We start from the raw sequence: 16,051 nt of genomic DNA on the forward strand, positions 1-16,051 counted from the left end.
CCGCTCTGCAGGGGCGGGGGGGACGGGCGTCCCCGCCTCCTCCTGACGCCACTTCCCGGCGGCGCCGCGGCGGGGGCCAATGGGCGGCGCGGCGCGGCGCGGGCCCCGCCCCCTCGCGGGCCGCCGTCGCGCTGGTGCCGCGGCTCGGGCGCCGTCGCGCGGGCGGGCGGGGGACGAGGCGGAGGCGGGCGATGGCGGCGGCCCCCGCGCGCGGCCCCGCGAGGCGCTCCGAGCCGCCGCCGCGCTCCCGCGCGCAGCCCTGAGCGGCGCCGCCGCCCGCAGCCGCCCGCAGGCCGCGCCGCCCGCGCCCGCCGCGCCCCGCGCCGCCGCCATGTACTTCCTGAGCGGCTGGCCCAAGCGGCTCGCGAGCCCGCTGCAGCCGCCCGAGGCGCCGCTGCAGCTCCGCGCCGACCCGCGCAGGGCGCTCGTGGCCGTGCTCGCCGCGCGCCGCCTCAGCCTCTGGTTCTGCAGGGTGAGTAGCCGGGGCGGCCCCTGCGAGCGCCGTTCGCCCCTTCCCCGCGCTAGAGCCTCGGCGCTGCCGGGGCAGCCTGTCCGCCGGCAGCAGCGGCCTCCCTGGGTATGTCCAAATGCGACCCAGAACTCGGAGTTACCACCTGTTATTCCCGAAAATGAAACTTCCGAGCAACTTCCGTTGTTGTTATTTTGACTTCAGCTAGCGCGCTGGCCTCATGCAAAAGGCGTTGCGACCTCCCCGGCTTTGTGAACGATCCTCGCGTATCGCACAGTCCTGCGTGTCCAGCGTTTCCCACACCCAGCGTTGGGAATCCAGGTGTCCTCTCCTTGCCCTGCTGAGCTACCTGCAGACCATGTGTGCCGTTGCTTTCGAGAATCAGGCTCTGTTCAAGAGAAGCTGTATAGCCAAGAATCTCATAAGTTTGTCGTGTTGTGACCCCCGTTTAAAAGTTTTAGTGCCCTGAGCATCAGAGTCAGCAAGGAATACATCTCGCTTTGGCAGGATTTTTGCATAGAGGTTGCTGCTCTAGCACCACTTGAGTTTAAGAGAATGCATATAACATTTATCAAATACCGTGCTTGCAATGGGAATTTAATCTTCTTCTCCCTTTTAGTTGGATAGTGGCTAAAGCTACTAATTTTGTTGCCAGATGTTTTTATGCACTACCTAAGTTAGACCCTAAATCTGCATATAAATATCTTTGTACAGGGGAAAAACAAAAATCTGATTTTAGAAAGTTGGTATTCAGAGGTGTCAAGTGACAGCCATATCCTTAAATATGACGAGAGTCTTAAGGTATATTGAGATTTCATCACCAACGCTTATCGTATTGTGCCACGCTCTGCATGGGTATTCATTAGTTTCTGGGTGGGGTGTTGTTGCTGTTTTTTAACCTGTACAAGTATCTAATTAGGGCAGATTAGTCCAGTTGGGATGATGTGTGGGAATTATCCTGCGGCCTTTGGTCTCTTATGTTCATGACACTTAGTGCAGGTATTACTCAGTTGCTGAATGGTAGCTGTAGTCAGTCAGCAGAGCCTAATTAGAGGCTCTGTAGAAGGGCACGAACGCTTTCCCTGTTGTGCTGCTTTCAGGTTTGGACTTGTTTTCAGGTGTTAACTGAGCTGCATTTGGCTAGAGGCAAAGCCTGAGCAGAATTGATGCAGGAGGCTGAGCAAACTTAGAGATCATGTAAAACTTTTTTTTTTTTTTCTTACATTTTGTTTCCGCTGTGTAATGGGTCCTGTGGAGTAAAATGCTGACTCTGATAGGTATGGTTGGTAGTAGACCTTAAACTGAAAGTCTCTGTGACTGAAAGTAACAGTCTCTTGCACTCTGCAGACACTTGATCCTAGCAAAACAAGGCAAGACAAAGGTGTCCATTAAGATTGTCTTTTCTGAGAGACTGTTTTCGGTCAATTGCATCTATATACCAGGAGAAAAAAAGTCATTCTTTTATCTTTTTATTCTTTTATCATTCTTTTATTCTTTTAACATGGAGCTTAAAATCATGTTTTGGGTTTTTTTTTTTTTGAGGGGGAGGGGAGAAACAAACTAAAATTTCTGCGTTCTGTAACAATTTTTCAGTTGTCAGAAACATCTTCCTTGGAACAAACCTAAATTCTACTCAGGTTTAACTAATTCAATTTCCTGGAGGAAAAAAAGCCTTCAGGCTAATGTCACTGTTAAGGCTTAGTACTATCTGAACTATGTATGAAAAGTTCCATGTCAGAATGAGAGTGGTGAGACTGAGTTTTACATTAGTTATTTCAAGCACAGAGGCCACTGAAGTATTTTCAGGCTCGCAAGCCTACACTTATTTATCACACTTCTTTTTTATGTGAAATGGTATTGTCTAAAGGTTTTCTTAATGTACTGTGTGCTTAAGATCCTAGTATTAGGAAAACTTATCTTAGTTTTTTTGTTTGTTTGTTTGTTTGTTTGTTTTTGCTTTGGAAACTTAAATGGTAGTAAACTGTGAACTGTGAAAAACAGATAGAACTCATCTGATGTTTTTGATCCAAAAATGTATAGCTCTGCTTTTCATGTTATTTTGTAGGGTGAGATTAGATGTGTGTACAAAGATTGGTAATTGATAATACTGCAGTGAAACAATAGCAGGTAAAATCAAGATAGTGTTTTGTTCATATTTTGAAAATTAGATATGTGGGGGACAATACCCACTTGTATGGCTAAGATCTTATTTCTTGTAGTTTTATAAATAAATAGTTCTAACCTGTTCTTGATTCTTAAATGTTTCCATTGTTAGACCAAAATTTTGAAAGGGAGGGGCAATTTATGGTTGTAATTTTTTTTTTTTTTTTTTTTTTTTACCAAAGAAGCCTTTAACTGCTATACTTAACCTGGAAACCAGAGTGTTGCTGGAAATTGGATAAACACACAACATATTCCCCCCCACACACACTTGAGGAGCTGTATTTGGACAAAGATGCCATTTTATTGCATGAGACATAGCCAGGAATTATCTACCATTTTAAAAATATCTGTTGGATTTCACTTATTAAAAGAAAGCTAACTCTTGTTTTTTCCATCTCCATAGGCTTTAGCCTTCTCTGATGCAACCTAGACTTCTCTTTTGCTTCTGTAAGGAAATGATTGCAAAACTCCTGATCTAACAAAGTGGTCTGCTTATCTTGCTCGTGGAGGAAATCTGCTTTGTGGTTTTGAATGATGTTGTCACGAAACTGAAGATGACTTCTTTGACAATTTGTTGTTCTTGCTGCAAGTTTGATTTTGAAATTTCTTTCTGAGAGTGCCATTCTATTTTTGCTCTTTGTCCTTGATATACCCAAGTTAAGGTGTTTGTTTGTTTTGTTGTTTGTTTTTGTCTATTTACCTTCATTTTGCTTTTACAGGTCCTGCTGCCGTTTGTTATGCCAGCTTATTTTTTTCATGCCTGTGTTCTAAACTGGATTTGTTAAGTGATCTGTTTTAGATCACTTTAAAGAGGAAAAATTTTCATTTTTTCTAACCAGGTTGCTTCACAGATCTGTTTCATGAAGTAACAATGTGAGCAGTTAAATTGGCCTAACTTGGCTCAAAAGAAATATAAATATCTTAAAATAGATCTGCTGCTAGCAGAAAAACAAGGAGAAATTACAGCCTAAGAGTAGGATGTCATTAATGGTAGTATGTGACGTTATTTGATATTAAAAAACAGATCCATATATCTCAAAATCAAGGGGGAAAAGAGCTCTAATATTTCATTAATGTGACAGGTTAAGAAGCCTGATTGAAGCATGTTGTCACGTTTCTGGTGTAGGAAATTTTGCCTGCTTTCTGTAAGTGACAGGAATGAACTAAAATAATGCTGAGGTGTCCCTGCTGGAGCAGGGAGTTTGGACTAGATCATCTCTAGAGGTCCCTTCCAACCTCAACCATTCAGTGATTCTGTGTGATTCTGTGATGTCTTTCCTTGCAGATTTGCTGTATAGGTAGCGATTTCCCAGGAGAGGCTAAGAATAGTCCACCAAGACAAGTTTCAGAGAGTCTAACCATCTAAAAATTTAAGTGAAATGTCCGAGGAAGATGAAGAGAATCAAAATATGTTTAAGAGTGTAAGGAGGAGGAGGCAGGTTATACTTCCTTTGTGCAGTGTTTCTCCCTTGTTTTTTATGTGACCGTCAAACTGGGAAAGTGACAGTACAGACCATTTAAAAATAGTGTTTAAGGAACCAAAAATATGCAGTAGTGGTTGAGTAACTAAAATCAAATGAGTTTGAATTTTTTTGAAACTCCCTAGTTTAGAAGCTGAGGTCATAGTTTTCTTTATATAACTCCCCACAGAGGAGTTCAAGCTTTGTAAGATCTGAAATCTGTTGATTAAGATGTCCTGTAATATCTTACCTACAGAGGGACTTCTGTTCTTAGTGATAACTGAAGATATGCCCTTGTGGGCCAAATTTTTAGCTTCCTTGGAAGAACAGTTACACTGGGTTTCAGTCTTCTTTTTTCTTGTTAAGAGTTTCTTTTGTAGTGTTTTAGAAGAAATTATGATTTAGATATCTTGGAAGATTCCTTGACATTAAGAGTTGATGAAATCTGTCATAAACAGCTATAGAAAACTTATCAATATTTTTATTCTGCTTTTGCATGGTGGTTCAGCATGCTATTCAGGATAGCAAATTGTTTGCTTTTGTTTGTTTACTTATTTGTTTGTTTATTTCTCTCATCAGGATAGGAGATGGAACTCGTCAGGGGACCAGAGGAGCATTGTAGTTGGATAGCTGAGTCCAATTACTCCTCTGACAGCAGTAACTCTTGATGCTACTAGATATGTTTGGCTATCTCATGAAATGTGAGCTTGAGATATTTTAGAGAGTTCTAGATAGTCACTCACAGCTTTTGATAAGCCAAGGGAAGATGCACGTAATTGAAGAAGGTGGTGTGATAGGTTAGTGGAGTTCCCCTGGAATGCCTTGAAGGCCAATGTAGGTGGAACAAGAATAGAGTCTGGTTGTATATATAAATATAGTTCAGCATTTCCCCCCTTTAATCTTAACAGACTGTGACAGTGACAGGAATGTGTACCGTCCTTGAATATTTAATGAAAGCTCCTGGAGGTTATTGGAGTGTCCAGTATGAGTCTGCCAGTTTTGTAAGTTCTCTGGAGCCTAGAGTAGCTTGATGCAACCACTTGTTTTGAGAAACATTTCTTAATCTAAATGTTTACCAGCTTATAGTTTATATCTAGCCATTGTTTTTAAACTTACTTTTTTTTTTTCCTTCTCTCTCTAGTGTCAATCTGATACTGAATCACACTAGATTGATGGATAACTTTATGGGAAAGCATGCATGTCAGAATCCTAGGCTGCAGAATAATCTGTATTTGTTCTCTATGCTGACCTGGTTTGCATATAAACGAGTGTCATAACTGTCTTTTCATGCAATTTCAGTACAACACAGCATCAATGCAAGCTACATGTCTTGCTTACTGTCTAACCCCTGAGATGCGAATAAGGAATTTTTTACTGATACTCAACAGATTCTGATCTGAGTTTTTAAGAGCTACACAGAGATTCTGGGCCTGATGTGACCCAATGACGTAAAGATAATTATAATCTTAATTTCATACTTGAGCTGTACCTTTGACCTTGCCTCGTTGTTAGGTGTTAAATCCTAATCAGTTATTAAATAGACAATGCTTCAAAAAGCGCTAGCATATTCCTTGTAGTTACAGTAAAAGGATGAGATAAATGCCAGTTAGACTATGGGATCATCGTGTGAAATGCAAAACTGTCATGTTAACATTTGGTGAGGTTCGAAAGTTCTTTTTTCAGTGTCTTGTGCTAATACCAGATATATGTCCCTTTAAAGACCTCTCAGAATTAATTGCACTAAAAGAAAGTGAACTTCTGTTCTGAATTTTGACAGTGTAATCTATTGCACATAGTTATTTGCAAGTATCAGGTTTGTTTATGGTTAAAAATTATATATTCTATGTGTATGTATAGAAACAGTGTAGAAAATTTATTGTAAACATGCAGTTTTGTTTATTTCAAATTTAAGTCCTTGTATAATCCCATTGCTGGTAATTCATGAGCCCGGGGGCAGTCTGTTTCCTGTATTATTTGCTATTCTTTTGAACAGTGGGTTTACTGAGAATTTCTTCTGTGATTTCCGCATCCTAGATGATTCTCATATATTGCGTGTTTCTTTTTACTTTGAAACAGTTAAAAAAAAAAAAAAAAGTGTACATGAAACATGGTCTATCCTGATTTTATTTTCTAGAGCTGTGTCTGTAGTGTTTGTTGGACAGATGCTGTGTTGATTCTAAACTGCTCGGTGCTTTTTAGTGGAATCCAAGGAATAGTGTTTTAAAAATTAAACTGTATTTCTAGGAAATGTTACTTCCACCTTGTATCTTTTTTTGGCAAAATGGTTTTAAAAAGGCTTTAGTTGTCTGTGTTTAACTTTTTTTTTTTTTTTTGTCCCACCCCTTCTGGTCTGTATTAGTTTTCTTATTCCTTATGCATGCATGCTTTTCACATCAAAACTTTCTGGTTAATTACTATAGAAACCTACAAAGCTTCAGTCTTAGAAGTTTAACGCAGGCCATCTAATGATAGCTGAAATAAAGGTCACCAATCTCATTAGCACTGACCTTTACATTCAGTTTGTCCCTGCCTTGTCTTTGACACTCAGCTTCTAAACTCATCAGGGCAGTAAGTTTGATTTTTTTCTTTTTTTTGTTGAAGCGTTTGTCATATAAAACTGAAGAGAAAGTCAGCCTGTTTTTTTTTTTTTTTTTTTTTTAAGGTAAAAAAAAAAAAAAGCTCTCTGGTGCTGGATGAGATTATGGGGGGTGGGTGGATGTTATCCATTATAGTGGATGGTTAGGGGATGAGGATATTAGCGTTTTGACAGAAATCTATGGCCCTGCAAGTTCCTGTATTGATGTTCCATTTAAAAAAAAATATAACCAAAAAATCTATGTAATACCGTATCAGCAGCTGTTAATACCGCAGTATACTCTCAGCCTATGTACTATTTTAAGAATCTTCTTCCTGGAGATAACATCTGGGAAAATACTACTGGTCTTCCAGATGTTCTGTGTTTGACAACCATAATTAGATGCAAAAAAAAAAAACCTGAAAACCAACCAACTGAAAAAACAAATCCCAAACTCTTTGGAAAATAAATTAGTACTAGCAAATTGGTCACATTAATGATGAAAAAAAAAGAAACAATGGAAGTTCATTTTAGTTTGAACTCTTATTTAAAACAGTGAGGGCGGGGGAAACATAGCTGAGCATGCTGTCCATATATGACATAAATGGCATGTAGCATATACATACACTGCATGCTTTGCCTATATGCTATATGCAGCATTCAGACTACTAAATATCTTGGGGAAATAACTGGATTCTGTGCACCTCATCTGGCATTTGGTATATGTATAACTTTCCTTGCAGTACATACTTAAGAATTTGAGTATCAAGTACTTGAGAATTTGAGTGTGGCTTGATATATCAACTGCTTAACATATCCTTGCCTAATTTTTAAGAATGTTACAGTTTTGCTACTCACATTTAGTGTAGAACTACTTCTTTGTGTTGTATAAAAAAGAGTGCTGCTGTCTTATAGGAACTTCTAAAGAGCAGGGAGAGACAGCTACTTCCTATTTTTGTCCTGCCAATTTTCATAACTTTATTTGTAAAGTATATTATCAAGTTTAAAAAAAATCAGTTTCAACAATTTGTCTAGCCAGCTGAATGTATGTGTGTATACATTTTATAAAAATATAACATTAATAAAATGATAATTTATGCACACATAAATAAGTGAAAATTTCACTAGTTGAAATAATAGTAGTTCATTTCAGTGTGATCCCACATTTCAGATGTTTGCTATTACATTTTTAGGGTCTTTTATTTCCTCTCTTACTTTTAATATCTAAAGGTGTGGATACTGTAGATTCTCAAAATTTGTCCAGTAGTATTCCACTTTATTTCCAGACCCATTTAACTTATTTATCAAATCCACTGTGTGCACAGTTTGCCATTAACCTGCAACAGCCAAACTAGAGAGTGCAAATTAAGGAAAATCCTTTTTTCCTGATTGTACGTTCTCCTAGATGGAAACAATGACCTTACCCCTCTTTGTACCTCAGAATTTATTGCTCTATCATGTTCTTTGAAACCCTTTAAACATCTCGATTAAGTCAGGCATTTGGCTGCTCTTCACTCCGTGGTCCTCCCCTGCTCAGATGTGCTACAACCTAATTTAGGATTTAAATGCCTATTCAGTGTGCATATGAGTCACGTGTGGGATGGAATACTTATACTTGGAAATGATAATATCACATCTGCTGAGACGTAATACCACTTCCAAAATGCTGATATTCCTACTACTTTGCTGAGAGAATTCAGATGTAGGGTTTGAATATTTTGATAAATCTCTTCACGAAAACTACGTGCTATGGTTCAGCTTGTTTTGAGATTGTTCATCTTGCTCCTAATTACTGCTTGAAGTAATTGGAAAATGTGATTTATGCTGTCAGGTAGAATTAAGTAGTAACAAATTTCTAAATGAATATGGCAGTGCTTGTCCTAATGTTGATGTAGAGCTATGTCAACAAAGCTGCATCTTCAAATACTTAGTTGGAAATCCAAAAGAATTCTTAGGGGACAACCTTACAGAGACAAATAACAGTCGAAACAAAAAGTGAGTTTTAACATAGGTTGATGTATTATGTGGCTTTGAAAATGAAGCAAGCCAGTTATTGTTTTATAAATAATGCAGTTTGTTTTCAGTATTTTTCAGTATTGTTCAATATTTCAGTATTGATCATCCAGAATATATTAGCGCTCAGCCATCTCCTGTGAATAATGTAAGAAAGATGTTTTGTACTAGAAAGGCATTGTTGAGAAGATGCATAAAGATTTGGGAGCGAGAGCACTGGGCTGCTGTCAAAAAGGAAGGTGAGGTAGTTGAAAGGTAGATTAAAAGCAGGCAAGGAAGTTTACAACAGGAGTTGTATCCTGTTTCTCGTTCCAGTGTTATTAAGAAGAGTACTAAGAGTGTAAGTATGGTAAGAAGGAACGTCAATGTTTCTTTACAATTATGTCTAACTAGGTTTGTCTATAATTTTCAACTGCTGCAAACTGTGAATAGGAAAAGCCGTATGGAGTTGATGAAGCTGATTTTTTTTTTTAAAATAAAAAACTCCCACAACAGAAACACATGTAAAGTTTAAGGAAAATTCTGTGTAACAGAACCTAAATATTTGCTGTTTCTGTATTGAGTGTGAGCTAGTTATCTAAAACTAACTAGAAAAAAAAAATATTGGGCTATTTGGGCCCTTCTTTTGCTAAAAAATGGGCATTTAATAGCTTGTTTCACTTAGGACAAATAATGCAAAGTATGCCAGTGTGTCTTTCCATCTAAAGGAGGAGTGCAGTTGTACAGTTCTTAGTGCTGTTACACATTTTAGGTGGCTTCTCATGATAAATGAAAATGGTGTTTTTTGTTTCTTCTGTGAGAGCAGAGTAGGATGTCTCTCTAGCTCTGTTAGGCTTGTGTGGTTTATGCTGTGCACACCTCTGTGAGAAACTTAAACGTGCTTGTTTCATATGTTGTTTTTTTTCTTGTGTGAAATCTTTTTCTTGGATTTTTGTTACATGGAAATAGATTGCATTAATGAAATATTTACAGTTTAAACATTAGCTAGGTGGACTTCGGCACCTACTGCGTGAGAAACGTCTGCTTTTTAGAGAGAGAAGAGGCATCTTAAACTGCATAAGGAAATATGCCTGTGTTCTTAATGCTAGTTCCTTTGGTTCTCAAACTTTAAGGCACAAAATTTAATCAATCTGGAAGCCAGTTCATATAAATTTGATATTTGCTGGGTCTTCAAAACTTCCTTCAAGGTTATAGGGTGTAATAATACCTTTATAATGAACAACTGTGACAAGAACCTTACAGTATAAATGCTGTTATCATCCTCTGTAAAAGTAACAGAGACAAAGCTGTGCTGGAGAGCATTAGTGAGGGTCTAAAGGTTTTTCTTGTCTGCTGGTGAAAAGCTTAAAGCATGGTAGAAGGGGATTGATCTCGGAGTCGTTAGTATGGGTCACCAAGACTGGGCTATCACTAGGTACTTTTTTTTTTTTTTGTGCTTATCTAAGGCAATTAGAGTGCATGTAAGCCAAGCAGTGAAAGGTTGTATAATTAGTAATTTATTTAGTATTAGCTAAATTTGATTTATAAATAGCTGCAAAAACTATTTTGAAGACCCCAGCCATGAAAAAGCTGATATACAAAATTCTTAAAGATAGCGTGATTATTACACATTCCCGTATAAATGTTTCACTCAATTCTTGATAATTCAGTTTTGTGTGGATGTAAAATTTAAGTAATAATATACAGAATGGTGTTCACAGGTTGAGAGGTCATGCCATGAATTTGTTAGGGCTAAGACTGCCTATGTTGTGTTAATTCAACTTCTTTGTGGGTTTGGTCAGAGTACTTGATCACTTAGTTCCTTACTGTCTTTTAAAAATAATTTTAACATTGCATTTTTATTTATGGAAATGAAAATAACTGATTATAGACATGCACATAGTGTATGGGTAGAATGAAAACTCATTGTACGAACTACTGCCGTCAGAAATAGTAAACTAACTATAAATGAGAGTAAGCTGTCGTTGCCTGTCGCTCTAGGGATGCTTTGCCAAAAGGTTTCATTCAGCAAAAGTAGTGATTTCTGCTCAGCCTTTTGCTTCTCTGGGCGGGAAGAGTGTGTGCCCTTCTCAATACCGAGTTTTGCACTGACATAGTTAGGGAGAGGGTCTGTTATGAGGAGAGGTGGAAAGTATTTTTACAAGGAGAAGAGCTCGACTTATTAAATTTTGTTTAATGCTGAGGGGACAGAGTTGTCATCTAACTAATAGACACGTTTCTTCCCTCCTTACCATCCTGCAAAAGAACAGAGGGTGATGGAGGTGGGGATATATATCTATGCTGAAACCTGTTACAGATTTCAGAGCAAGTGAGTACAAACTAGTCTCAGATATATTTAGGCAGGAAATCAGAAGATGTTCCTAAGCACTCTGGAGCACTAAAGGGTAGCTTTCCGTTAGGGTTTCTCTGATGCAACTCACAACTACTTTCATGAAAATGAATAAATGAATTGGTGGTTATGATAACAATGTATTGCAGGAACAAAATAAATGAATACACTAAATGCTTACTGTATTTTTTTAATTTTAATTCTACTTGGTAATATTTTTAAATGCTAGAAGCCTACTTGAGATGCGTTTTGTCATCTGAAGTATCAGTCACCATGTCTAGCTGGTAACTACTTGTACTCTCTGTGATGGCTGCTTACTGGAAGAATGAAGTATTTTATTTCAATGTGTTGAGTTTGAGTAAGATTAGGACTGTCAGTGCCACAGATATTTTGCAGGATATCTCTCCAAAAGCATTGCATGTAATGACTTGTCAAGTATGTATTAATAATTTCTTGAACCCATGTTTTTTAATAGAAATGCATTGTTGTTGAAGAAATGTAGTTGTTTACAGGCATATCACAAAACAACAAAAATAGCTCTCCTTCTAGACATAACACATAATTATTGTGTTTTTTTTGTTTGTTTTTCAGCCCAGTGTGTTAATTGTAAGCTATAAGGAAAATTCAAAATCAGCTTCTCAGTTTGGACCTTACAAACAAGCAGAATGGCGGCCTGACAGCAGCATGATAGCCGTTTCAGTAAGCAGGATTTTTTTATTATTTATATTGTGGTTAAACTATTTTAAAGAAAATTGTGTTGTAAGCTTCCATGCAGAGACCTGGAGGGTATATATACATTTAACTGCTACATGCATATGTACAATAGTACTCATTTTCTGGATGATTGAATGAAAATTGCTCAAGAAACCTGTATTTTTTTTTCTCTGAGGTATTACAGTGCTTTGCTTTGAAACAGAATGCCAGTAGTGTGTTGACACAGCGATTGCTTTACTTCAGTACTCGGGTCGTGAAGAATAAATACGATCCTTTCTGTGGTCTATTTAAAGACAAGGCACGTGAATGAAAGAAGTAGTTGAGGTTGAGTTAGATGACATAAGTATGGCTAGTCTGAAAACTAAAACTAATGGAAAGAAAAACTAAAACTAGGTCAGGTCTCTGGAAAGGTGAGTTTAAAGATGATGGAACTATGGCTTTGTTAAGGTGCAATAATGGTATTTGGTGTGGATGGCAATACAAAGACCTTTACTTCTGTTAAGGGTCTGAAAGAAATAGATGAATTTTAGGGTACGTATGAGAAGAAAATCTTGGAGATGGCACTCAGTGGATAGTGCTGTGCTTATATCAGCGACAATTTCGGGATCAACATCTAAAAATGAATCAGCAGAGAGCAAGACCCTCACAGCAAAGGTGTGACTAGTTGAGATTTTAGGAGCCAGCCTTGGTGACTGTGGGTATGTTCAAGATTAATCTTGATTTATTTATTATAGGTATGCTACCTTTTGTAGCTTTTTAAATCACGACTGTTAAATATAAGGTTTTCTTGTGAAAAGGTGCAGAAGAGTTAAATATTTAAAATTCCTCATCAAAAGTTGAATATGTGGAATTACAGATTGGATAACAACTGTTGTATCTGTTGGTACAGTGAATTCATCTCCTAATTTGCACAATCTTTATACTTGAATTGATGTCTGTAGTGCCTTGTATAGTGAGTGTTAACCACACAGACATTGTTATCTTAGTGGAAAATACCTCTGATGGTTTACGGAATAATTTCTGTCTTTACCATTGTCTTTGTGACTCTGTGTAAATCGACTGCACTTCCTGTTCTCCAGTTTTCTTGTGTGTAATCCTGAAATAGACTTCACTGAGTAGTTTATTTGTAATGTTTAAAACATCTAAAAGGATCTCATGTAACCACTCCTATTAACGTCAAGTTACATCTTCAGAACATAAACACTAATACTTAGCAGCAAAGGCAAAAATGAGACCCTTGTAGGATTTATAACAAATTCTTCTATTTATAAAAAATTCTTCTATTTCATAATGCAGCATATAGTCACAAGTAAACTGTCTAATTCAGAAGAGATAGTGTTTGCTGTATTTAATTTGTATTGTAGGTTTTCTGTGTGATGTTGTGATCCATTTCCTTAAGGAACCTTACATTTTAGCTGACAGTCAGAGTAGCTTTAATTCCCTCCGGCTGCATTATTCTGTGTTAGTTAGGTCAGTGTTCTTTATGAAAGATGGTGTTGAAATCTCACTGCTCATATCTGAAAGTTTGTAAATTTAAGTTTCACAAGTGAAAATTCAAAATGGTCAAGGAGTTGTGGAAGGACTGCGTTTATTTAGGTTACTAATATCTTTGTTGCATATGCTTAATAGCATTTTCTGTGCTTAATTACCTATTCAAATATGTCAGCATTGCTTGAACGCCTTTCTGTAGTTTTTGCAGGATTTTTAAATAAGCTTTTGGAATATGTCTCAAGTTTGAGTTAGATACTTAGTCTAGACCTTGCTCTGCCAGTTCATTTTTTTTTAGATGTTGATGCTGAAATTGTTCATTTTGAAGGATTTACAAACAGGAGTATTTTTCTTATAGAGAGAAAGGCAGCCTTTGTGGCTTAAAAAGGAAAATGGTCCTAACTGATGCTTTTATCCCCCAAATAAAAGATGCGTATGCAGGGGGGTTAGACTAGATAATCTCTAGAGGTCCCTTCCAACCCTAAGCATTCTATGATTCTATGATTCTATGTAGTGAATTTCTTTTCTAGAGAATAAGTGTTTTCTCCCTTTTTGTGTGACTGGACCTGTGAACTTGTGGACTGGATCGAGGTGCTTCAATATAGATGAGTACGCAAGAGATCTGAGTCCTTCCCCTGCTGCAGTCAGACTTCTAATAGTCTAGTCTTCTGCATCCTTTCCCATAGCTAAATTGGAGCATTATTAAATGTGTGGAGCATCACAGCACATGAGAAACCATATAGTGAAATTGGGTCTGAGGCGCTTGGTGGTGGTTTTTTGATCTGTAAGACGTTGCCATCTTGATGACAGTCTGAGATGAGACCCATCAGGGAACAGGTGACAGTGATGGTAACTGTAGTGAGTTTTAGTAAGGCAGACATTGCTAAAGCAATGTAAAAACCTAACAGAATGATTTTGATCAGTTGGCAGTAAGAGTATGGAAGAATGCTTTTACAATCCAAGTGACTACTGTAGGAATTTGAGGCTCTGCTCAGAAATGAACTGGTGACAATAGCAACATCTACTCTGGATAGAGTTCAGGAAGGCCTTTTGTATCTTAAAATCTGTATAAAGATACTTCACAGTATAGTTTTACTTCTCCTTTCAGTGTAAGGTAACTTAGGAGTTAAATATTTAATGATGTAATGGAAAATACTTGTAAAGATATTAGAAATGAGTGTATGTTTCGTTACTACATTACACCTGAACGTATTTTACTGCACAAGGGAAAGCTTCCACTTGTTTTCAGTGAGGTCAACACAGTGGTACGTTTCTTACTCATGCACAAAAAGATATTTACTTTGGTTATGTTTTAGTTGTGTTTTCTTAAGCACATTCTTGGATCTCAAGTGCATTCTTGGATCTTGTCTTGGAAGCTGAAACACTGAATTTCTTTCATTAAAAGGCAGAACGTTTGAGTGGAGGGGGGAGAAATGCCCTCTGCAAACAGCTAAAGTAACTTAAAAAGAATATGTCCCTTTCCTTTAATGAAAAGGAAACCAGCCCTACAAAGCAACTTGAAATCATTAATTTCACTGCTGCTTGTCTTCGTAGTGTTTGAGTTCCATGCCCAGTCTCTAATAAAATGATTGGATATAAACATGGTTGAACTGGAATGCATTTGGCAGTTTGTCTGAAGGATAAGTTTATGCTTTTAAAAAATAATACCTCCTAATTTTGGACTACCAGCTTCATTGGTCACCTGGCTGTCCTGTATTTTAAAAATGCTGGTTCAACTTCTAGTCCTGACTGAAACATCTGATAACTAAATGCTTTGTATTTGTTCTCCAATTAGTGTTGTAATTTGAAGTCACAAATAACAGATTTCCAGAATAACAGACCAGGGCTGGAATTATGAAAAATTTTCCAGACACAAATTTTTAAGGATGTTGTGGTACCTAATGATAGAGGGTGATATTAGGATTCTTTAAAGCCTATCCGGACAGCTGACACTTAGCGTCAGTGCCTGGCTCCAGTGCGCTCTGTCGTGTCTGTCTGTGTTTGAATTAGCTCTGAATGCCTCACATATCCTATCGGTTGTATTTTTTATTAATGTTCTCTTTTAGTGGTAATTAGATACCTATAATCAATGTAAATCAAAATAAAATCTCATGGGGGCATACATCTAGCTATTTTTCCTGTTTTCTCCCTACTAATTAATCTGTATGGTGGATTTTAAGGTAGTATGGATTTTATCAGCAATGAATTTTGAGGGACAGGTGTTTAAATATATGCAAAACTGATAGGAGTATGTGATTGTCTACAGTGAATTTGCGACTTGCCTAGAAATCATGAGCGTGTGTAATATTGCATGTGTAAGTATTTTAGATACATGTTTTATTAATGTTTCTGTTTCAGACTGCAAATGGATACATCTTATTTTTTGAAATTCCATCAGCAAGAGACAAGTATCTTTATGAGCCTGTGTATCCCAAGTGAGTATTGAAATTTCTGTTGCTTCTCTGCAATAAAGAAAAGCCTTATTTTGGTCTTATGATTAGGGAGAAAAAATTCTTTGAGGTTTTATTGATATGTGGCAGGTATTAAATGATTTCCAAATGAATTTGCAGGTATTAAATGATTTCCAAATGCTTTATTGAGTAGACAATATTATGCACATGTGTCTTTTTGCCTCTGAAATGGCACTGAGAGCTCTTGAATTAAGTGGAATTTAATTAATTGGAGAACATAATAGAGCAAAACCAAGGACTTTCATCTTGTGAGATCCAAACAGTGTTTTTCAAAGTGACAAACTGACTCTTTTTCATCTAACTTACTGCCTTAAAAAAAAAAAAAAAAAAAAAGAGCAGAAAAGCCTAATCTGCTGAAAATCTGTGCAG

The 16,051-nt window shown here is 37.6% G+C and overlaps 1 protein-coding gene across 2 annotated transcripts in view; it reads left to right on the forward strand.

Annotated features, from left to right (window-relative positions):
- The first annotated feature begins 331 nt into the window (after positions 1 to 331).
- RIC1 (RIC1 partner of RAB6A GEF complex) overlaps positions 332 to 16,051 on the forward strand; it is a 44,561-nt gene continuing 28,841 nt past the window's right edge. The window contains exons 1-3 of one of the 2 annotated variants that reach the window (XM_088538602.1): positions 332 to 472; positions 11,601 to 11,708; positions 15,570 to 15,646. In XM_088538602.1, coding sequence (XP_088394728.1) covers positions 332 to 472; positions 11,601 to 11,708; positions 15,570 to 15,646 — 326 coding nt within the window. Of the gene's footprint in view, positions 473 to 11,594; positions 11,709 to 15,569; positions 15,647 to 16,051 lie in introns of those variants that run through there. The other variant, XM_088538603.1, reaches the window with a different exon arrangement.

The sequence above is a fragment of the Tinamus guttatus genome, unplaced genomic scaffold, assembly GCF_059628265.1.
Source record: "Tinamus guttatus ecotype Peru unplaced genomic scaffold, ASM5962826v1 Tinamus_guttatus_pri_ptg001095l, whole genome shotgun sequence".
Lineage (NCBI taxonomy): Eukaryota > Metazoa > Chordata > Aves > Tinamiformes > Tinamidae > Tinamus > Tinamus guttatus.